The sequence below is a fragment of the Mus caroli genome, unplaced genomic scaffold (assembly GCF_978045245.1).
Source record: "Mus caroli unplaced genomic scaffold, Mus_caroli_1 scaffold_1, whole genome shotgun sequence".
Classification (NCBI taxonomy): Eukaryota; Metazoa; Chordata; class Mammalia; order Rodentia; family Muridae; genus Mus; species Mus caroli.
The window spans coordinates 52,043,541-52,067,856 of NW_028227256.1; the positions used below are offsets into that span (position 1 = coordinate 52,043,541).

Consider the following 24,316-nt stretch of genomic DNA (forward strand, 5'->3'; position numbering starts at 1 on the left):
GAGCAATCTGAGGTCTCTGGGCATCATGGAGGCCAGCGATGACAGGTTCTAGCTCTTGGGAATCACAGGATGTCGCTGGACACAATGGAAGAGCTGAGAACAAAGTGGGGTCCCGGGGGCATCTCGGTCAGCCCTGGGGCCTAAGGGAGAAGAGGGTAGGGGAAGAGGGGGCACTAGGTGGTTCCCACATGGGCGGGTAGAGTCTAGCCAGGATACCAGGAATTTGGGGGTGTGACTGGTAGTCACAGGATTATGGAGTTGGGGGCTCCATGGTGTCAGGCTGGGAGCATGTCTGTATAGGAGCATGACTCACTGTTTCGTCCCTTGTAGAGTTCCTACTGGGTCTCCAGAATAAGTCTCGCTTGACCAGAAAACAGGCTGCTTTTCACGGTCCCACAGTATATTTTGCAGGCTGGATAGAGTTTAGGTCAAAAGCTTTGTGGATGGTTTGGCTTCCATGTTTCTCTTTTAGTAGCCTGTGAAGTACTTTCCAACATCTAAAAAACTAGAACATAGGGGTGAACACTCCATATAGGCACCAGCTTGACTTCTCTGTATTCAATGAGTTGTGTGGGTGTTGTCCTCAGCAATGAGGTCCCTGCTGTCAGTTTGCAAAGAGGAACTCTTTGTCTTAGCAGAAGCCTGTGTTGTTTGGGGATTTCCATGGAACCCCCTTGGCCAACAACTCAATTGAATGTAACCCTAGTCCCATCACTGGAAGTGTTACCTAGCTATAGAGACGGCCTGTTGAGACTCCATAGTCCCCATTATTAGGAGTACTCATTAGGATCACCTTCATAGATTCCAGGAAGTTTACACTGCACTGGGTTTCCACACTACCCCTCAGAGTCTCCCCAATTCCAGCCATCTCTCCCCAAACTCTCTCCCTCTATCCATCTCACCACAAACATGATCCACCTTCTCATCATTCCCTACCCCAGACTGCCATAAAATCTATTCTCTTTCCTGTCTTAAGGGAGATCTACATGTCCCCCCTTAGATCCCTTCTCTTTACCTAACTTCTCTGGATCTATGAATTGTAACTTGGTTGTCATTTTCTTAACTGCTAATATCCACTTACAAGTGAATACATACCATACTTGTCTTTCTGGTTTTGGGCTAACTCACTCAGGATAACTGTTTTCTCCAGTTTCATCCATTTGCCTGCAAAGTTCATGTTGTCATTGTTTTTAAACAGCTAAGTAATACTTCATTGTGTAAATGGACCACAGTCTCTATTCATTCTTCTGTCGAGGGGCATCTAGGTTGTTTCCAGTTTCTGGCTATTATGACTAAAGTTACAATATCCATGGTTAAGCAAGTGTTCTTGTGGTAGGATGGAGCATCCTTTGGGTAAATCCCCAAAAGTAGTATAGCTGGATCTTGAGATAGATCAATTCACAACTTTTTGAAAAACTATTCTGATTTTCACAGTGGCTGTACTAGTTTGCACTTCCACCAGCAATGGAGAAGTGTTCCTTTTGCTCCACATCCTCTCTAGCATGAGCTATCCCTTGTTTTTGATCTTAGCCCTTCTGAAAGGTGTGACATACACTCTCAGTCATTTTGAATTTGCATTTTCATGATGGCTAAGGATGCTGGACATTTTGGTTTTTGTTTTTGTTTGTTTTTTGAGACAGGGTTTCTCTGTGTAGCCCTGGCTGTCCTGGAACTCACTTTGTAGACCAGGCTGGCCTTGAACTCAGAAATCCACCTGCCTCTGCCTCCCGGGTGCTGGGATTAAAGGTGTGCACCACCACTCGCCCAGCATGTCTAAGTCTTCAATTTGAGTCTATTGACTAATGTGTTTGTTTTTGTGCCAATACCATGAGGTTTTTATTACGATAGCTCAGTAATACAACTTGAAATTGAAAATGGTAAGTTTGGCGCTGGAGAGATGGCTCAGTGGTTAGAGCACTGAATGCTCTTCCAGAGATTCCGAGTTCAATTCCTAGCAAGCCCATGGTGGCTCACAACCATCTATAATGGGATCTTATACCCTCTTCTGGTGTGTCTGAAGAGAGCTACAGTGTACTCATATAAATAAAATAAATAATTTTTTAAAAAGGGAAATGGTACGTCCTCCAGCAAGTCTTCATTGTTCAGGATTTTAGCTATCCTGGGTTCTCTTCTTTTCTTTTCTCTTTTTTCTCTTCTCTTCTCTTCTCTTCTCTTCTCTTCTCTTCTCTTCTCTTCTCTTCACTTCTCTTCTATTTTCCATTTTGTCATAGTGTGCTTTATTCTTTCATCAACATCTTTATGGTGAGCTCAATTTTTATATGTGTAAACTTTTTAAAATTAAATTTATGTGCTTAGGGGACTGTGTGCCACTCACCTCTGCAGGCTGTTCCAGGCAGTCCTGCTGGGGTTGGTCAGATCCAGCTAAGATGGGTGATCCAGTAGAGTTCCATGATGGCTAGTTTTAGGGCCCCAGAAGGTTTCCATGGGGAAACAGGATGCTCTTGGAGTCCACAGGTCTCTTCTAGACTGTGGAGGAAGGCAAGAGCTAGACAATGGTGCTCTGGGGATTACACTTGCCCTGGGGTTTCTCTTTTTGCAAATGAAGTGGAGAATTGTCCTTTCAAGATCTGTAAAAATTTGTGTTGGACTTTTGATGGGAATTGCATTGAATCTGTGGATTGCTTTTGGTAGGAAGGCCATTTTTACCATTAATATTTCTGATCCATGAGCATGGGAGATTTTTCCATCTTCTGATATCTTCTTCAATTTCTTCAAAGATTTACAGTTTTTATAATACAAGTCTTTCACTTGCCTGGTTAAAGTTACCTCAAGGTATTTTTTTATTATTATTTGAGCCTATTATGAAGGGTGTTGTTTCCCTGATTTCTTTTTCAGTTTGTCATTTGTACATAGGAAGACTACTGACTTTTTAAAAGTTAATATTGTATCCAGGTCCTCTGTTAAAAATATTTATCAGCTGTAGGTGTTCCCTGGTGGAATTTTTTTTTAGGGTTGCTTGTACATAGTATTATATCATCTGCACATAATGATATTTTGACTTCTTCCTTCCCAGTTTGTATTCCCTTGTTCTCCTTCAGTTGTCTTATTGCTCTAGCTAGAACTTTAAGTACTATATTGAATAAATAGGCTATGCTTCCTATCATGATGATAATGGGACAAACCTCTGAAACTGTAAGTCAGTTCCAATTAAATGTTTTCTTTTATAAGAGTAGCCTTGATCATGGTGTCTCTTTATAGCAATGAAACCCAAACTAAGACAGAAGTTGGTTCCAGAGACTGGGGTATTGTTGTGATAGGCCTGACCAAGTTTTTGTTTGGAGGAGTGTGGATTTTGGTACTTTGGATTTGGAAAGCAGTGGAATGCTCTTAGTGGGGCTTAATGGGCCATTTTAGGAATATGGAAGACTTGAACTATGGGAGTCTGGCTCAAGATGTTTCAGAGTAGAAGAATTTTGGTATGTTGCCTGGAGATCACTCTTATACTGTTTTGGTGAAAAATGTGGCTGCTTTTTGCCCTTGTCTGAAGAGTCTGCCTGAGGCTATGATGAAGAAATTCAGATTAATTGCCAGTACCATGGGGTGATTACCAAGAACAGCAGCAGCAGTGGAGTAGAGTAAGCTAGAGCCTACAGTACCAGAGAGGGCAAAGCTGGAGAAGGGACCCAAGCCCTTTCGAGGAGCCCAGAAGATCATGTGTGGACCCCAGACATTGGAACAAGAAGCTGTAAAGTTGAAGTTGCCTTGGAGACCCCAATATGTTAGTGATTCCAGAGCTGTGGTATATCTACCAGGGAAAGCTGCTAGTGGAAGTAGCCCAAGAGAAAGAATTGTGTTATAATCATCAAAACTGAAAGGAGTTGAAGATCTGAAGACACTTTGACACCAGACATGACACCAGATGCAGAGTTCAGAGTGTGCCTAGCTCATTTTCTATCTTGGTTTTGTCCAGTATTTCCTCACTATGGTGTTTTGGAATGGTAATGTATATTCTGTGTTATTAGAAGTATGTCGTCTGCTTTTGATTTTGATTTTATAGGGGACTACAGTTGTATGACTCTCAGAAGAGACTTTGAACTTTGGATTGTTAAACTTTATTGAGACTGTGATATGTCTGGAGCCATCTAGGAAAGGATACGGCTAGCAAGCAACCTTCCTAGAGGTGGTCCACCATTTTTGCGTTGTCTGCGAAGGGTGAGTTCTAAGAGGCAAGGCCCCAAGAGACTTTGTCCTAGAATTGTTTCTTGCAGCTTCCTGTCACTTTCCTGTCTTTATTACATACCCTAAGGATTCCTGGGCATCAGCCCACCCAATTGAGCAAACTTCCTGCAGATCAACATAAAGATTAACTTTCATGAATTAATGCTGTTTAGATGAATTAGTGATTTTATAGAATTCCTGATTTGATTCACAAAATCTTAGGGAGAAATCTTTAAAAGATGGTTTTAGTTGTTTTGCTAGAAAGATGTAATAAAGTTAGAATCAAGAATAGAATGTGGGGCTGGTGAGATGGCTCAGTGGTTAAGAGCGCCGACTGCTCTTCTGAAGGTCCCGAGTTCAAGTCCCAGCAACCACATGGTGGCTCACAACCATCTGTAACAAAATCTGATGCCTTTTTCTGGAGTATTTGAGGACAGCTACAGTGTACTTACATATAAAAAATAAATAAATCTTTTTTAAAAAAAGAATAGAATATGCCCACTCCTCATAAATATTAAGTAAATGCTGCATAGTAAGAAATACAATGAATTTTCCCACCAAAAGGAGATACAGGGTTGGGACAAATTTGTGTTCAAGGAAAAACATTCAGGTCCAAGAATGAAGCCTAGGTATGCACTATGATAAAGCAAGGCCATGTAAAAACTGTTGCTTTGAACTTATAATGAGATTACAGTATGAAACATTGCTTTGAACTTGTTATTGATACCTTTCTGAAACTCTTTTATGTAACATTTTCTCTATGAGATAATTTTTTCTTACATAGAAAACTTGTTAAACTATTAAAAGGCTGATAGCAATAGAGGTGGCAGAGCCATTTTCTGCTTCACCTGGAATGACTGTTATTTGTGTGAGTGACTTCTTTCCTTTCCTATCTTTTTCCCTCTGGTTCAAAAAGAGTTACCAAGCTCAGAACCTCAAGCCTGGCCAGCAAGGAATTCCTGGCTGGCTCACCAGAGAAAAGAGCACTAGCAATAAATCCTTTTTGTAGTTCTCCAGCGCTTATTTAAGCAACAAAGAGTTACATTTCCTCAACACTAATTCAAGCACAAAGAGTTTCCCCAGTGTTTATTCAAGCATAGAGAGTGAAAGAGAAAAGAAGCCAGGGGTTTTCAGCCATAGAATGATCAAGAGAGCATTAAGTTTCCAGAAGCCATCAGCTTCTAGCCCCCGGTACAATTAGGGAGAGTTCCAAGGCTGGAGATCATCAGTCTTTTTGCTTTCATCCAACTCTGTGTTTCACCTCAGCAACAAACCCCAAGAGGTGGGGCTGGCCCCGGGCAGTGATAGACTATGGGGAGTTTTGAAATTAGACTAAATGTATTTTGCATTATGCTATGGCTACGTATAGACTCATGTATTTGAGCAAACTTATGTGGGCCAAGTAGTAGAATATGGTGGTTTGAATAAGCTTGGCCCATGGGAAGTGGCACTATTAAGAGGTGTGGCCTTGTTGGAATAGATGTTACCTTGTTGGAGAAAGTGTAATGGTGTAGGTGGGCTTTGAGATCTCCTTGTACTCAAGCTCTGCCCAATGAGGAAGAGACCCTCCTTCCGGCTGCCTGTGGAAGAGAGTCTCCTTCTGGCTGCCTTCAGGTCAAGAGTCAGAACTCTTGGCTCCTCCAGCACCATGTCTGCCTGCATGATGCCATGCTTCCCGTTATAACGATAATGGACTGAACTTCTGAAATCTAAGCCAGCCCCAGTTAAGTAATTTCTTTCATAAGAGTTGGCTTGGGCCGGACGTGGTGGCGCACGCCTTTCATCCCAGCACTCGGGAGGCAGAGACAGGTGGATTTCTGAGTTTGAGGCCAGCCTGGTCTACAAAGTGAGTTCCAGGACAGCCAGGACTACACAGAGAAACATTGTCTCATAAAAACAAAAACAAAAACAAAAAACAAACAAACAAAAACAAAACAAAACCCCCCAAAAACAAAGAACAAGAGTTGGCTTGGTCATGGTGTCTCTTCATCACAATGAAACCTAAACTAAGATCGTGTGTGAGGGTAATTAATTATATGATTTAGGCTGTAGAACTGTTTCTTTTACAAATTTGGGTGCCCTTATGTTTGGGGGCATAGGTATTAAGAATAGAAATGTCTTCTTGGTGTTTTTTTTTTCCTTTGATGAGTATGTAGTATCCTTCCTTATTTCTTCTGATTAGTTTTGATTTGAAGTCTATTTTCTTAGATATTAAAATGGCTACCACAGCTTGCTTCTTAGGTCCATTTGCTTGGAAAAATCTTTTTCCAACTCCTATGAGATAATGTCTATCACTGATATTATAAGGTTTGTTTTTTGGATGCAGCAGAAGGATTGATCCTGTTTTCACACCCATTCTGTTCGTCTGTGTCTTTTTATTGGGACTTGACCAATGAGTGTTGATTCCTGCTATTTCATTGTTGTAGTAGTTGGTGTTAGTGGTAATGGTGGTGATGCTGTGTGTGTGTGTTTCTCTCCTTTGATTTTTTTTGGAAGATAATTTTATAATTATATTTATGTACAGAAAAATTAGTGTACATTTAATCCAATTTAGAGGCAAGTTCTTTAGCCTTTGCCTTTTTTAGCTTGGCAATGAGAGCCACAGACTTAGGACCCAGGACGTTGCCTCCCCAGTGGCGATGGATGTCGTCATATCGGTCATTTTAATTGGTCCTAATAGCTTCCACCAGCTTAGCCAGAGCACCCTTGTCTTCCGAGTTAACCTGTGTGAAGGCAACAGTGGTACATGCCTTTCTGTGGACCAGGCACCCCAGCCTGACCTTTCCCTTGATGATGCAGTAGGGCACCTCTATCTTTCGATACAGGGCAGGCAGGAAAACCACCAGCTCAATGGGGTCTATGTCATGGGCAATCACCACCAGCTGAGCCTTCTTGTTCTCCACCAAGGTGGTGACTGTATTGACTCCTGCTCAGAGGACAGGCAGTCTCTTAGTTGGGACGTCGCCTTTGTCAGCAGCTTTCTTCTCGGCACGGGCCAATAGCCTTTGCTTTTTCTCTTGCTTTGTCTCTGGCCTGTACTTGTGGGCAAGCTTAAGCAGCTGAGTAGCTGTTTGCCTGTCCAGTGCCTCGGTGAACTGGTTAATGGCAAGAGATACTTTGAGCCACTTATAGAGGATGACTCTTTGCCACTGCAGCCTGATGTAGCGGAGCCATTTGACGAAGCGTGTTAGATCTCTTTTGGGCTGGATGTCCTGCCCAATGCCAAAGTTCTTGGGCCTTTTCTCAAACAAAGGATTGAACATCTTTTTGGCCTCCTGTGATGACAGCAGGGGCCAGGGCCACCTTCTTCTACTTGGCCTTCTTTCCCTTAGGCATCTTGCTTGGCTGGTGGAGAGAGTCTCCTTTGATTTTTGGGGTCTGGAATTTTTTATTTTCTGTGATTCCATGAGTGTAGTTAACCTCCTTAGGTTGGAGTTTTCTTTATATACCTTGTGTAGGGTCAGTTTGTAGATAGATATTGTTTAAATTTGACTTTATCATGAAATATCTTATTTTCTCCATTCATGGTCTTTGAGAACTTTGTTGGGTTTAGAAGTCTGTGCTGGCTTCTGTGGTCTTAGAGTCTGTAGCATATCTGTCCAGGTCCTTCAGGCTTTTGGAGTTTCCATTAAGAAGCCAGGTAATTCTAATAAGTCAGCCTTAGTATGTTACTTGGCCTTTTCCCTTTGCATCTGTTATCATTCTTTATTTTTCTTTTTTGAATGTTTGGTATTTTGATTATTATGTGGCAAGTGGACTTTATTTTTCTGGTCTAGTCAACTTGATATTCTGTATGCTTCCTGTACCTTGATAGGCATCTCTTTCTTTAGATTAGAAAATTTTTCTTCTATGATTTTATTGAAAATATTTTCTGGGCCTTTGAGCTGGAATTCTTCTCTTTCCTTCATTCCAATTATTCTTAGGTTTGGCCTTTTCATAGTGTCCCACATATCTTGGGTGCTTTGAGTCAGGAGTTTTTCATTTAACATTTAACAGATTTAACATTGTTGACCCATCTGTGAATTTCTTCTATTGTATCTTTAACACCTGAGATTTTCTCTTCCATCTCTTATTCTGTTGGTGAAGCTTGCTTCTGCAATTTCTGTTTGAATTCCTAAAATTTTCATTTCCAGAATTTTCCCCATTTGTGTATTGATTCTATTTCCATTTTTAGGTCTTGAACAGTTTTATTCATTTCCTTCAACTGTTTATTTGTGTTTTCTTAGTTCTAGTTAAGGGATTTATTAATTTCTTCCATTTTCCCTGAATTTCATTTAGGGATTTATTTATTTTGTCTTTAAGGACCTCTATCATCTTTATGTAGTTGGCTTTAGGGTCTTTTTTGTGTGCTTTAGTTATGTTGGAATATTCAGGAAATGCTGGGGTAGGAAAGCGGAGATCTAGTGTAGACATATTGCCCTGGATGTTATTGATTGTGTTTTTATTCTGGTGTCTAGGCATCTGGGTTTGGGATGATTATAGGTATATCTAGATGTTGATTTTTAGATTTGTTTTTGTTGGATGTATGTTTTGGTCCTTGGTTTCTGTTTTCTCTCTGGGCTTTCAGAGACTGTGGTGGCTATGTTGCCGGTTTTCTGCCCTGCTTAGTTAGTGTGTTTACAAGGAATGCCTGCTGGTGTTGGAGGCTGGGATAATGGGATGAGTTTGGGGAGAAGGTTTGTGATTTCTAGGGGATGGGTTCAGAGAGGAAAGGAAAACCACAGCAGGTTCCTACTACAGAGCAGTCGATGTGACTTTGAGGATTGGATCTTAGGAAGAGTAGGAGAGGTGTGGGTCTGCCTTCAGTCTACTTGCTGCTCTGGGAGGAGCATCCCTTGGGTAAGCAGAATGTGCCTGATTTAGTTGTGGTCTGGGACAAAGCAACAAGTGAAGAGTGGAAGGTTAGACGTGGAAGATCTGTGAGATACATAGGAGATGGGATTGAGAGGGCAGGGAAGGCTGAGAGGGGGATTGGACCTGGAGAAACATAGAAGAAAAAGGTTTGCAGGTAGCCTTTCTGGCAGGCATGGTCTGTCCTACACACATCTATCTGCCATTAGTGTTTAATTATAGCTTTCAGACTCTGTGAGACGAGGAAAGGAACTGCTGAACACAGTCTTTATTACAAATGAAGAAACTTTGAATAGTTTGCTCAAAATGTTAATAATCAACAAGCATGAGAATCAGGACTTTTTAAAAAGATTCTATTTTATGTTATGTATTTATGAGTGTGTGTGTTCTGGATAGTTTTTATGCCAACTTCACATAAGCTAGTGTCATTTTGAGAGCAAGGAACCTCAGCTGATTAAAAAAAATGCCTCTAAAGGTGTGCTGTAGGCAAATCTGTAGGGTATTTTCTTATTTAGTGACCGATGTGGGAGGGGTCAACCCAATGAGGGTGGGACTATCCATGGTTCTGTGAGAAAACAGGGTGAGCAAGACATAATAAGCAAGCCAGTAAGCAGCACCCATCCATGGCCTCTGCATAAGTTCAGGTTCCTGCTCATTTTGAGTTCCTGTTTTGGCTTCCCTCAGTGGATTGCACTTTAGGATATGTAAGCCAACTAAACCTTTCCCTCCTCTTTTTGTTCCCTGGGTTTCGTCACAGCAATAATGACCCTAAGATAGTGTGTGAGGGTGTGAGGGTGTCTGTGGGTATGTGTGGGCATGTTTGTGCAGTTGCTCATAAAAGCCAGAAGAGGACATTAGATCTTCTGCAGCTGCAGTTACAGGCATTATGAGTCACTCTGTGGGTGCTGGGAACTGAAACTGAGTCTTCTGTACGAGCAGTAAGTACTTTTAATTACTGAGCTATCTCTCTGGCCTGATGAATGATTAAGATAAAATTTTTGCTCTTTTTATTCTCTCCTTTCCTCTTTTCCTCCTCCTTCTCCCCAAGCTCTGTCTCTTTCTTTTATTGCTGAGAACGGACCCTGAAGCTTTTTGCTTTTTGGGTCAGCACTGACTGTAGCACTAAGCTGTAACTTCATCCTTGACTTCATTCTTTTTATAATGTTCTCTCCTCCTTCCATCAACTTACTCTGCTATAAAACTCTTCAGTCTGGAGATCAGCATCTGTAGACTGACAGGAATGAAAATGTGAAGGTTATGAAGTAGAAATGCTTCAGCCAGCTCTAAAGAGCAAGGTTCTTTCTGTGAGAAAGGTCAGAGTTGACATCATCATGAAAATTTATTAGACTTTTCAAAGGAAATGAGTTGAATTTATTGTCTTGACACAGTCTCATGCAGCCCAGGGTGGCCTTGCACTCTTGATCCTTCCTTCTGCCTATGCCTCCCAAATAGCACATGCTCCAGAATTTAACATTTACTATATACATTTATTTATTCTCTTTCTGTCCGTCAATGGGCCAGAATCATTTAGAAAACCTGGGATTAAGATGATCTTCTTCATCTATAAATATTTGCTATCTACACTCAGGGAAAGTACCACACAATCTGAAAAATTTAAAGTTAATCCTCAGAGTGAAATGGAATTGCTTAAAAATGGAGGTCATACCTAGCCCTGTGCTCTCTTACAGAGCCCTCCTCTTTCTCTGGTAGAGAGACAATACTTAGGTATTATTTGTCCAGAGTTCTCAGTACATGAGAGTAAGCACTAATGATAAGAATTTGTGGATTGGGAACCAGGCACCCAGGAACTCCACCTGACAAGTGACACAGGTTCTGCCTGGTGTGAGCTGGTGCCCTGAGAAGACCTTGGGCACAAACTCTGCAGCCAGTCCCACAACACCCAGAGGAATCTTCACTCCCAGGTATTCTAACAGGAACACAGGATCCCAGGATCCCAGGAGCTTGGTTACACCAGGATCTCAGGGTCCTAGAGGCAGCTTGACTCCCAGGAGCTCTGACACACCTAGGATCTCAGGATCCCAGAATCACAGGGTCATAGAGACAGCTGGACTCTGAGCAGAGTTCTGACACAACCAAGATCACAGGAAGGACAGGTCCCAGTCAGATATAATGAGGGCAGGTAGCACTAGAGATAATCAGATGGATGGCAGGAGGCAAGCATAAGAACTTAAGCAACAGAAACCAAGGTTACTTGGCATCATCAGAACCCAATTCTCCCACCATAGCAAGTCTTGGATACAGCATCATACTGGAAAAGCAAGATTCAGATCTAAAATCACTTCTCATGATAGTGATAGAGGATTTTAAGAAGGACATAAATAACTCCCTTAAAGAAATACAGGAGAACACAGGTAAACAGCTAGAAGCCCTTAAAGAGGAAACACAAAAATCCCTTAAAGAATTATAAGAAAACACAATCAAATAGGTGAAGGAAATGAACAAAACCATCCAAAATATAAAAATGGAAATAGAAACAATAAAGACATCACATTAGGAGACAACTCTGGAGTTAGAAAACCCAGGAAAGAGATCAGGAGGTCATAGATGCAAGCATCACCAACAGAATACAAGAGATAGAAGAGAGAATCTCAAGTACAGAAGATACCATAGAAAACATTGACACAACAGTCAAAGAAAATGCAAAAAGCAAAAAGGTCCCAAAACATCCAGGAAATCCAGGACACATAAATCCATAAATCCAGCCCTACAAAGAATAATAGATGGAAAACACCAACACAAGGAGGGAAACTACACCCTAGAAAAAGCAAGAAAGTAATCTTTCAACAAACCCAAGAGAAGATACCCACACAAACATGATTCCACTTCTAACAACAAAAATATCAGGAAGCAAAAATCACTTTTCCTCAATATTTCTTAACATCAATGGACTCAATTCCCCAAAAAGGCATAGACTAACAGACTGGATATATAACAGGGACCAGCATTTTGCTTCATACAGGAAACCCACCTCAGTGACAAAGATAGACACTACCTCAGAATTAAAGGTTGGAAAACACTTTTCCAAGCAAATGGTCCCAAGAAAGAAGCTGTAGTAGCCATTCTAATATTGAATAAAATCAACTTTCAACCAAAAATTATCAAAAAAGATAAGGAAGGACACTTCATACTCACCAAAGGAAAAATCTACCAAGAAGAACTCTCAATTCTGAACACCTATGCTCCAAATGCAAGGGCATCCACATTCATAAAAGAAACTTTACTAAAGCTCAAAGCATATATTGCACCTCACACAATAGTCATGGGAGACTTTAACAACCCACTCTCATCAATGGACAGATCATGGGAACAGGAACAGAAACACAGAAAAAATAACAGAAGTTATGAAACAAATGGATCTAATAGATATTTATAGAACATTTCATCCTAAAGCAAAACAATATACCTTCTTCTTAGCACCTCATGGTGCCTTATCCAAAACTGACCTTATAATTGGTCACAAAACAGGCCTCAACAGACACAAGAAGATAGAAATAATCCCATGCACCCTATCAGATCAACATGGACTAAGTCTGGTCTTAAATACCAACAAAAACAATGGAAAGCACACATATACATGGAAGCTGAACAACACTCTAGTCAATGATAACTTGGTCAAGGAAGAAATAAAGAAAGAAATTAAAGGCTTTTTAGAATTTGATGAAAATGAGGACACATCATACCAAAACGTATGGGACACAATGAAAGCAGTGGTAAGAGGAAAACTCATAACTCTAAGTGCCTCCAAAAAGAAACTGGAGAGAGCTTACACTAGCAGCTTGACAGCACACCTGAAAGCTCTAGAAGAAAAAGAAGCAAATACACCCAAGAGGAGTAGACAGCAGGAAATAATCAAACCAGGGCTGAAATCAACTAAATAGAAACAAAAAGACCTATACAAAGAATCAACAAAACCAGGAGCTGGTTCTTTAAGAAAATCAACGAGATGAATAAACCTTTAGCCAGACTAACCAGCGGGCACAGAGACAGTGTCCAAATTAATAAAATAAGAAATGAAAAGGGAGATATAACAATGAAATATAAGCCGGGCGGTGGTGGCGCACGCCTTTAATCCCAGCACTTGGGAGGCAGAGGCAGGCGGATTTCTGAGTTCGAGGCCAGCCTGGTCTACAAAGTGAGTTCCAGGACAGCCAGGGCTATACAGAGAAACCCTGTCTCGAAAAACCAAAAAAAAAAAAAAAAAAAAACCAAAAAACAATGAAATATATCTTTGACCCATCCAGCAGGTCCAGTTATTCGAGGGTCTCGAGGGGACCTTCTCCTAAGAACCAAATGGGGGGAAGGGAGAGACGAGAACCAAGTGCAATGAAGGACACATCACGGAAGCAGTCTGATTAGCATCAAGGTCTCACTGTATTTAGCAAGGCTCAAGGCTTAAATGCACAAGCAAAGGAGGAAGTACTTCTCAGCAGGAGGGATGGGGCAGCAGAAATTTTTCTTTTGCCAACTACACGGGGAAGCAGGAACTTGGTGGTATCAGGGTACATCTTGTGGTCAGGACATCCTGCGCTGACAGGGCTCCCTAGGCATACCCATAAGCCAATCTGAATAAGGCAATTCCTCCGTTCATTTTTACTATTGTTGTTGTTTAAGGATAAGGTGTCACTACATACTCCTGGCTGGCCTTGAACTCACAGAGATCAGCCTGTATCTGCCTCCTGAGTGCTGGGATTAAAGGCGCCACTCTGCCCAGCAGCTCTTATGTTGGAACACTTGGTGTTCAGCTTGAGATTCGATTTGGAGGTTGTGTAATTCTAACCATGGCCCAGCTTTGAGAAGTGGCTCACTTTGGGCGGGTCTTGATGCAGATACCAGCTTCTGCCTCCAGCTCAAGACCTCTGTTTCTGAACCCCATGCTCTTGAAGTTATAAAGAGCACCTACCCAGTGTCCACAACTTCCTCACCAGGTGTCCCATGGTACTGTAAACCAAAACAAACTTCTCTTGTTTGGAAAAAAAAAAAGATTCTGGTAAAAATGTTGTTTTTTTTTCTTATTTTGGGAAAGATTGAGAGACGATTTAAGTCTTGCTCTGTAGCCCTGCCTGGCCTGGAACTATGTAGCCCATGCTGGCTTTGAATTCTAAACAATTCTTTTAACTGTTTTGCTTGCTTACTTGCTTATTTATTTAATGTGTGTAAGCTTTTTACCTGTATGCGCCCAAGGGATTCAGAAAAAGGTGTGGGGTCACCTGGAACTCCCTGGGTTGGATTACACATGAACCCCTAAGCCTGGCCGGGCATGCCGTGTACTCTGTTGGTCCCAGCACTCAAAACAAATCTCTTAAATTCAAGGAACGTCAGGGAGAGAGACGCTGTCTCCAAAAAAAAAAAAAAAAAAAAAAAAAAAACACACACACACAAAACCAAAACAACAACAAAAGAAAACAAACAAAAAACATCACACTTAAAAACACGAGAAACTTGGAATTTTGTTAAGATACAGAATTCATAAAAGCCATCAAGTACTATTCATTTCCTCCTGCTTCCGACTTGCAAAAATGTGAGCTTATTTTAACTCTAACACACAATAACAGATGTGCGCTTTCTATCTCATGATGGGCATTTTTTTTTTTTTAATTTAGCATTGAGTCTTTTATCTACGGAAACCAACTTGTCATTGAAAGAGTCCTTGGCTTTTCAGTGAGAGGATCCTAGAAGCAAGATTTATCAGTACCTCCTGTCTTCCCTTTAACCGACACAGCCAATCTGATTCCAGATTGGGTAAATCCATGAAGATTCTATAAAAATTTACCAGATTATGTGGGGTGGAGAATTATGTTCTCATTTCGCATTTCTGAGATGGTCACTATTGTGCAAACTGCCCTTCCAGTCTATAGACAGCCGAAGGACAAACACCCACAAGTGACGCAGGCTTGGGTCACCCGCACCACAGACCTTGGAAGCGGCTCTCTACCCCAGCTTCCGGTCGCATCTTTCTTTTCGGCCTCGGCTGAGCTCCGCCAGCTGTTCCTTCTGTGCTCCTCCCTCCCCCCGAGCCGCCGGCTCGGCACTCTTCCCATCGTGCCCAGCGCGGGCGGCGGCTGTTCCGCAGGTTGCCGCCCCTCCCCGCCGCCGCAGCGCTGAGCCCCGCCGTGCCCCGCCCCCCGCGCAAGCTGCCGGCCCCCACATCCGGGTACCGACGCCAGCCGCCCAGACTCTGGCACTATGGTCATGGCGGAGGGGACGGCAGTGCTGAGGAGGAACAGGCCAGGCACCAAGGCGCAGGTATCGTCCCTACGGCTTTCCTGTCAAAGAGTTGGCGGGGCCGAGCCGGGGCTCTCCTGCTGGCGGGACTCCGTCTAGGAGAGGCCAGGGCGAGCGGGTGGGGGCCGTGGCCGCGGTGGCTGGCCTGCGCTTCCGGAGCCGCGGCCCGGGAGGCAGCCGAGCCGGCGCCGGCCGCCCTGGAGGCCTGCTAGACGCAGGACCCCGCTGTGTTCGCCGAGGCCCGGGGCTGACGCTTGTCACCAGCGGCTGCTGCTGCGCTGCCTGCTGTGAGTGGCAGCTGACGGCGCCCGGGTGTGGGGTGGGCCAGCTGGGGACCAGGGGGCTGTCCCCGCGTCGGGACCGCCGGCGTCGAGGGCTGTAAACACTGCCCACCTCACCGGGAGCAAGCTTGGCCGGTGACGTACCTGCCGGTCGGCTCCATCCAGTTGGTCTAGCCGGATGCAGGTGGCACTAGTTTGCGTTATCCTCCTGTTGTTTGTCTTTGCCACCACTCCCTTCGGCTTCCCTGGTCCAGCAAGTTTTCGGCACCAGGTTGTGACTTGTTACGTGTCATTCCTTGCGTATATTCATGCTAATGCGCGTGGACAATAGTCGGAATGAACTGATTATATACATCAAAATAATAGTAGGGCACTATGGGGAGTAAACTGGTGCAAACCTGGGATGCTTCACAGTAAAAAAAGAACAGAACAGAACGGAAAAGACCAAACAAACAAACAAACAACCCCCCCCCCACCAAGTTGACAGTCAAACTTGATAGGATTAATCGGCCTTTGGAAATGGGTTGAGTCGTTGAGTAGATGTTCTAAAATCAGAAGAGATATGTTTAAAATGTATTTTTAGCAGGCTGTGTTCTTGTTGCTGCCCAGCCTGCTGCCTCTTACCGTGTACTGAGTAAACTTTTTCTGTTAAAATGTAATTTTTAGGGTCAAGTGGAAATCAAAATACTTAATGCTACTGAGTTTTACAGAGTTACTGTTTTTCTTTTCTTTCTTTTGTCTTTCTCTCTTCTTTCTCTTCTCTCTCTCTCAAGGGTTTCCCTGTGTAGCCTTGACTTTCCTGGAAGTAGCTCTGTAGACTAGGTTGGCCTCGAACTCTTGAGATCCACCTGCCTCCGCGTACACACACATCCAATTTAGAGAATCGCTATTTATTATGGATTTTGAAGGTTCTCAAAGTCAGGCTACCCTCGAATTATACTATATAGTTGAAGGTGACCTTGGACTCTTAGGTCCTCCTGTTTGCAGAAACTCTGGGGGCTAGAATTACAATACATACCACCATTCAGGACTTATACAGTGTTGGGGAATGACACCTATCAATTGAGCTACATCTCTAGCCCTAGAGAATTGCTTTGAAAACCATTGAGTCATGAGCTGTCAGTTTGCCTTGATTGGGTTGGAAATTTGTATACTATGTATACTTTCTACTATTTAACAACTCTTCTTTCTAAGGGTTCTTGTTTTCAGATAACTATTATTGTGCATAGGCAACATTTTTTCTAATTTTTAAGTGATGGCTTCCTTTAAAAAAAATTCTTAGGATTAAATCCAGGACTTTTCCTGTGGTAAATTAAGAGTGCACAACTTAAGCATGCATTCATGGCTCAGCTACATCCTTAGATGAAAAATTTTTAACTTTGAAAAATTGTTCGGACTAAACACTGCAGCATGTCCCTCTGCTGCGTTGCTATGAGTAAGTCATGTGCAGACTTTTTCATTTTCCCACTTATGACAAGGTTAAATAAAATGTAATAGAAAAGAACAGGATTAAAGGAAAAAGCTGCTTTTTAACCAGCCTTTCCTGTTAATCACATAACTTTTCTTCACTGAAATAGGCCTGTTCCAAAATGCTGTATACGGTGTTACCATGTTACATATGAGTAGTATGTGGCATGGCTTCCTGCTGTGGGGGGTGGGGAGGGAATTGTCTCCTGTATCCCAGGCTGGCTGGCCTGGAACAGAGAGGTAAGGGACTGAGAATGGCTTCTTATCCTGCTGCCTTTCCTGAGTGCTAGAGTCAGGCATGTGCTGTAGAACATTTAAAAGTGAGACCAGAACATAGACACTATTTGGATGGTTTTTTAGCATCTATTGACTGAATTAAATGAGCACATTTGTTTGTCTCTTTGTTTATAAATGTGGCCTGGAACTCACAGAGCCACCTGTATCTGCCTCCCTGGGGCTGTGATTATAGGCATGTGTCATCACCACCTGGTGAGTGAGAGCATTAGGCTGGATTTTACTTTTTTCCTAAGTGTCTAAGGAATGTCATAGTTATGTGGCAAAACATTTAATAATGTGTTAACTTTTCCTTTTTCTTTTTTTCTTTGAGACACTTTTGATTTTTATCTTGGGCCGGTGTAAAACTTTCTGTGGTGTCTGGATTGGCCTTGGATTCTTGGCTCCCTTGTCACAGCTTCCTTACATATCTACCTATACCTGTGTGTATATATCTTCTACACTATGCATATTTGCTCATTTGTTTATTTATAAAGGGTCTCATGTAGTACAGGCTGACCTGAAGCATATTGTATAGCCAAGGATAACCTTGAATTCCTCTTCCTCCTTCCTTTGTGGGCCAACACTATTGACTTTGTTTTGAGGTAGAGTCTTACATATAAGCCTGATTGTCCTCGTACCCACTGTATAGTTTCTGTAAGCCTTGACCTCTTGATAATCCTACCTTAGATTCCAAATGAAGGGATTATCCTCCACCTCCCAAGTGCTGGAATTATTTATCTGTTGTTGTTGTTGTTGTTGTTGTTTTTGAGATTGGGTCTTGCTTTCTAGCTCTGGTTGGCCTGATACTTGATTTGTAGATCAAGCTGGTTTCTAACTTGAGGCTGTCTTTTTTGTCTTAGCCTCTTGTATGGGCATTAGAGGATTGCACTACCACACATGGCTTAATATATGTATTATATCCAGGAATATGCTTCTTTCTTAATCTTTTTGTTTGTTGGTTTGGTTTGGTTTTTTGAGACAGGATTTCTGTAGCCTTGGCTTTTCTGGATCACCTGCCTCTACCTCCTGAGTACTGGAATTAAAGGCATGTACCACCACCACCACGACACAGCCCATCCTTAATTTTTAAAAAACTAAGTATTTTCTATGTATGAGTGTTTTGCCTGTGAACCACATACCTGCATAGGCCTGAGCAGGCTAGAAGAGGGCATCAGATGCCCAGGAATTGGAATTTCAGCCAATTGTGAGCTACATTGTGGGTGATAGGAATCTTACCTGGGTCCTCTGAAAATGCAGCTTAACCACTGAGCTAATCTTCCCTTCTTCCTCCTCCTCTTCCTCCTCCTCCTCCTCTTCTTCTTTTGTCTTCTGTCTTCTGTCTCCTTTCTCCTTTCTTCTTTCTTCTTGTGGGAAGGGAATTGAAACAGGGTTTCACACTGTAGCCCTGCCTAGCCTGGAATTCACTTTGTAGCTCAGGCTGGCCTTGAACAGTGATTCTCCTACTCTCTTCTGGGATTATAGACATGAGCTACCCGGCTACTTTTCATTTTCTTAAACTTTAATCAATGAGGTGTTATACACTGCATTCTTAGAAGTTTTTTTTCCCCAACCTCAATTAACTTTTGTTGGTTAGTAAAGGTTTATAGGTCATTGGTTTAATAATCTTCCCCTTTCCTGAGCTCATTTTAGCTTAGAGAAGACCAGGTCTATGCCAGGATTTGTGCTGCTTTTTAAAGATACATAGGAGCCATGCATGCCTGGACACAGGCCTGTAATCCCAGCTATGTAGGAGTCTGAGGTAGGAAGATTGCAAGTTCAAGGCCAGTCTGTAAAATTTAATGAAAATGAAAAGTATAAAACAGGTTGGAAATAGAGCTCAACAGTAGATCTTTTCCCTAACATATATAAGACCCAGGTCAGTGTCCAGTCCTGAAAAACAAACAAACCAACCAACCAAACAAACAAAAAGGAAGGTGTGAGATATATAAGTCTTGCTGAAAAATCAAATAGGGATTCAAAACCAATGCAAGGTGTGCCACAAAAATATCCCCTTTTTTAAAACAATGGAGCTGGGCAGTGGTAGTGCATAACTGCAGCAGCACTCAGGAGACAGTTCCAGGCCAGCTAGGGCTATACAGAGAAACCCTGTCTTGAAAGAGAAAGGGAAATTCATTTGGATAACATCCTTCATGCTGGGGATTAAATCCAGGGCTTTTCACATGCCTGCCAGTCCATCTTAAGCAGCTCTGAATAAAAACATTTACAGATTTTAATTACAGTTGTGTTTGAGCAGTTACCTGCATGTGTGTCTGCACCATGTACGTGTAGTGCTCACAGAGGCCAAAAGAGGGCACTGGGTCCCCTGGGTCTGTAGTTACAGACAGTGATGAGCTGCCATATGGGTGCTGGGAACAGAACCTAGTTCTGGAAGAGCAGCCATTGATTTTAACCACTGAGCCATCACAGCCCCTACATAAATATTTTTTGATGGGGTCATATTTCTATTTAGAAATTTAAAATTCTATTTGTAACTGGAATAGTAATTTATACTATTTGTTTAAAATAGTATTACAAAGTTATAAATTGCTCACCAATATTGCTAGCTAGCTCTTTAAAACTCTGATTTGTGTGTGTTTGGAGATTTTTTTATTTTATGCACTCATAAAAGTGCAACTTTTATGAGTATTATCTAACAATTGTAAACAAAAAGTGATGAACTTTTCTTTCCAGTTAAACAGTCCAGGAAAGATTAATGAGAAATGTATTTGAGGGATTGTGGTTACAAAAAAATTACAATGTATAGTTCATTGATGTCCATTTAAGAAGATTATTTAATCCCATTGTAAAGGCATTTCTTCTACTCTGGTGTGAAGTTTGGTTGTTTATTAAGATTTGATGTTTATAGCAGCATTACTGTATCTTTCATATTACTTTGTATGTGCTTTAACCATGAGTTTACTTTTATAGGATTTCTATAATTGGCCTGATGAATCATTTGATGAAATGGACAGTACACTTGCTGTTCAGCAGGTAATAAAATTTTCTTTTATAACTCTCATAACAAACATTTTATATCTTTGGCATAGTTGCATATTCCCATGTTGTGTATGAGGGGCACAAACCAGATTCCACTGGGTTAATGGAATGGCCATTTAACAATGCATTCAAAGCTCATTTTATTAAGTATGTTATGAAATTTGAATATATAAGGAATTAAAAGTAATTGAATGACAAATTAGGATAACTAAATAGAAATAAAATGCTATACCTTTGATAACATATTTTTGAGATCTGTATCTTTTTATAATTGTAGTTCATATGATACCCTCTATGTGAAAACAGACATGTTTTCCTTTAGCTCATCGCTACTATCTCCTGACTCCTTCCTGTACATTGGCTCCCAAGGAGGGCTTCCGTAGCATATTTTGTTTCAGTACACCTTGGGAGATTTCTAGACATTCTTGTTGAGAATCACTTTCTATATGGTGGTTCTTTCAAATTGAATAGAATCAGGAGTTTGGTGAAAAAAAAATATTCATGGCTAATTGTTAACGTTCAAATTAAGGGGTTAATTGTGGTTGCTGGCCACAAGATGAAGCCAGTCAATATTCTGGCTTCGAGTGGGGAGCTAACTTAAGTGTTCCTGATGGTTGATAGCTTCTAGGGAAGAAGAGTTAGTTCTCTTTAAGGATATTTATTGTTCCTGGTAGGTCTCCATGACACAGTGGATAGTCCCACACCCACAAGGATATGGACAGCACAAATTGAAGTTGATGGATTATTAAATTAAAAAGAGGACATGAAGTTGAGGGTATAGGGAAGTGGGGTGGAACTGGGAAGAATTAAGGGGAAGAGTTGGGGTAAATAAAATCAAAACATATAAAGTTCTTAGTTAATAATAAAAAAAAAGAATGGCAGAAACTAGGATATACAGGGGCAGGATGCAGTGCTCAGTGGTAGAGCACTGGTGTAGTGTGCTTGAGGGGCTAAGTCTGATTCCCTAGGACTGTAGGAGAAAGATGTCTGTAAAGCCATAAAACTCATAACAAAAGCCAAAACAACAGCAAACCCCAGAGAAATTGGTATGAAGTAGATTAGATCAGGTATAGGTTAAGTAAGGTTTTTGTTGTTTTTTAGGAGGGTGAGGAGTTCATTGTGCTGGGAAGGAAACCCAGGGCCTCACACATGCTAAGCAAGTACTCTACCACTGAGCTATTTCCAGAGTGACAGCTCACCTTCTTAGAGCATCACATTTGAAGTAAATTTCCTGTAACCAACAGAGAACTGTGGGTTTTATTTTTTTCATTTTATTAGTCTTTGTCTATTAATTTCTATACTATATTATTTAAAATTAATACAGTTATTTGCAGATATGTTTAGACTTAGGTTAACTTTTATTGCTTGTTTTCAGTTCTCTGACTTTTAAAATTTGTAATTTATTTTGTGTGTAGTGTCTCAGTGCCTGTGTGTATGACTGTGTACCAGGTGCATGGTGTAGGAGACTGTAGAGGTCAAAAGAGGACATTGGAGCCCCAGAAATGGAGTTACAAGCTCTTGTCAGCTACCATGTGGGTACTGGGAACTGAACCCAGTCCTCTACAAGAGCAGCAAGTGCCCTTAACCACTGTGCCTACTCTCCAGTAGGATGGTAGTGGGGGACGGGGAGTCCTTATTTTGAGATGATTTGCCAGCTACCCTCAAACTTGAAGTAATAGCCAAGGATGACCAATTTCCCAATCCTCCCAGTCCTCCACTTTCCTAGTGTTGGCATTAGAGGTATGCAACACTTTATCTGGTTTATGTGGTGCTAGGTTTTGAACTTGGGCCACGGCTTCATGCTAGGCAGGTAGCTTATCAACTAGCTAATACTCCTAGCCCTCGGTTTGTTCCATTTGTCTTTTTCTTCTTGTAAGTCACTTTTTCTCCCTTTGACAAGTTATTTGACCCTTTTAGCATTGTTTTTGTTTTTTCAAGACATGGTTTCTCTTTGTAGCCCTGGCTGTCCTAGAACTCACTCTGTAGACCAGGCTGGCCTTGAACTCAGAAATCTGCTTGCCTCTGCCTCCTGAGTGCTGGGATTAAAGGCATGTGCCACCATGCCCGGCTTTAGCATTGTTTTAATTGTAATTTTGAGTATGCCTCTGTGTGTGTGTGTGTGTGTGTGTGTGTGTGCGCGCGCGCGCGCGCTTTGTTTGGTGATAGCATAGATTACTAAAGTCTTAGTCTACCTATGTAGAATCAAGTGTTTTATTATTAGTTATTACTACCCTTACATGGGCCCCTTTCCTCACTGATTTTACTTCTTATCCCCTTACATATTTGTAGACATTCATTGAAACCCAGTCAGACAGTGATATTTTCTTTGGTAGGACTAAAGAGTGAATTTAAGCACTTCTTAAGTACTAGGCAATTTCTCTACCATTGAACTATGTATTTGTAGCCTAATGTTTCCTTTTTTTTTTTTTTTTGACAAACTTCATTATTTACTGTCTGTATATGTTATCCTGTGTATGAAGGTACATGTTGGACATGGTGCTTGTATGGAGGTCAGAGGACATAGTTCTCCTCTTTCTACCTTTATGTTGGTTTCAGAGATTGACCTCCGGGTATTCCACTTGTAAAGTGAGCACCTTTTCTTGATGAGCCCTCTCACTGACACAATGTTTCTTTTATTTTGGCTTGAGGAGACAGTTTCACTCTCTAGCCTGGTCTGGCTTTGAAGTCATGACAGTCTAATTTTGACCTCCCAAGAGCTGGAGTTAGGGGCATGAGGCATCATACCCACCTTGAGAGTTACTGTTATTTTATCTTACTGAGACATGGTCTCACTGGAGCTTGCTGTGGAAACTAGGCTGGCCTCAGACTCATAGAGCTCGTCTGTCTGTGCCTTCCAAGTTCTGGGATTAAAGATTTGCACCACCCTGCCTTGTAATTTCTGTTACTTCTAATGTTTACATTTCCTTTTATTTTTCTTTCCTTGAAGAACTTTTTAGCAGTTTTTGTTTTAGCATGGTTTGTTGTCTAGGAATTCTCTTTTCTTTTGCTTGCTTGTTTTCTTTTTGGTGCTAGTGTCCAGAACCTTGCAATACTAGCAACCACTGTGGTCTCTGCCTTTAGTTTTCTTTAATTTGAAAATATCTTTATCTTCATTTATTAAGGGTATTTTGGAATATAGAGAATTCTGGTTGGCAGTTCATTTAGTACTTCTTTCATTTTTAAAAATTACACTTATTAGGGGGAGATATGTGGGTACACATATAGAGGACAGAGGATAGCTTGAAGACGATTGGTTCTTTCCTTGCAACTGGCTGATCTCAGGGATCAAACTCAAGTTGTCATGTGCCTGAGCCATCTTTCTGTCTCTCTTCCATGGTTTTTGATGAGAAAGAAGTGGCTAGTTGATTTCTGTTGGTCTTTTTTCCTTTAGTCTTTCTATTAGTCAGCATTGCTACAATGAAATACTATAGAGTTTAGACAAATAACCTGTCTCAAGGCACAGTTCTGGACGTCTTGTTTTATTTATTTTTTTCTTGAGACAGGGTTTCTCTGTGTAGCCCTGACTGTCCTGGAACTTGCTCTGTAAACCATGCTGTCCTCAAACTCACAGAGATCCACCTGCCTCTGCCTCTGCCTCCTGAGTGCTGGGATCAAAGGTGTGTAATACCCATACTCAGGGGTTCTGGATGGAGGTTTTTGTTTGAGATTGGATGACCCTAATGCTTTGTGCCTCAAAGAAGGAGTTAGATGGCAGTCATGAGCTCTTACCCTCAGGTTCTTAGAGATACTGTTTCTACTTAAACCTGAAGAGAACTCAGCCTCACATCTAAGATGTGCTTTTTTCACTCCTGAGCCAAAACTGGAAAGTGCTGTACAACCCCCAAAGTGTCTGTGACCCTGTTGTAGGTTAGGAACCACTGTTACAGACCTATTTCAGCATCCTAGTATTCACTTTTGAGTTTCAATCTTTGTCAGTTTTGGGGAAGGGGTTAATAAGCAAACACAGCCAGTTCAGTGACATCTGTTCCTTCTGTTCTTTATGTTTCTGAGACCTCAGATTT

General features: G+C 41.6%; 1 protein-coding gene and 1 long non-coding RNA gene across 2 annotated transcripts in view; one reads left to right on the top strand and one right to left on the bottom strand.

The window, feature by feature from the left end:
• Window positions 1-15,778, bottom strand: LOC147006039 (uncharacterized). Its single transcript, XR_015047019.1, has 3 exons — window positions 15,699-15,778; window positions 314-505; window positions 1-93 (listed from the first exon to the last, which is right to left on the bottom strand). It is a non-coding gene; the product is annotated as an uncharacterized LOC147006039 (long non-coding RNA).
• Window positions 15,182-24,316, top strand: part of Mob4 (MOB family member 4, phocein) — a 21,893-nt gene continuing 12,758 nt past the window's right edge. The window contains exons 1-2 of the mRNA XM_021173581.3: window positions 15,182-15,294; window positions 20,226-20,288. Coding sequence (XP_021029240.1) covers window positions 15,235-15,294; window positions 20,226-20,288 — 123 coding nt within the window. The 5' untranslated portion in view covers window positions 15,182-15,234. The remainder of the gene's footprint in view (window positions 15,295-20,225; window positions 20,289-24,316) is intronic.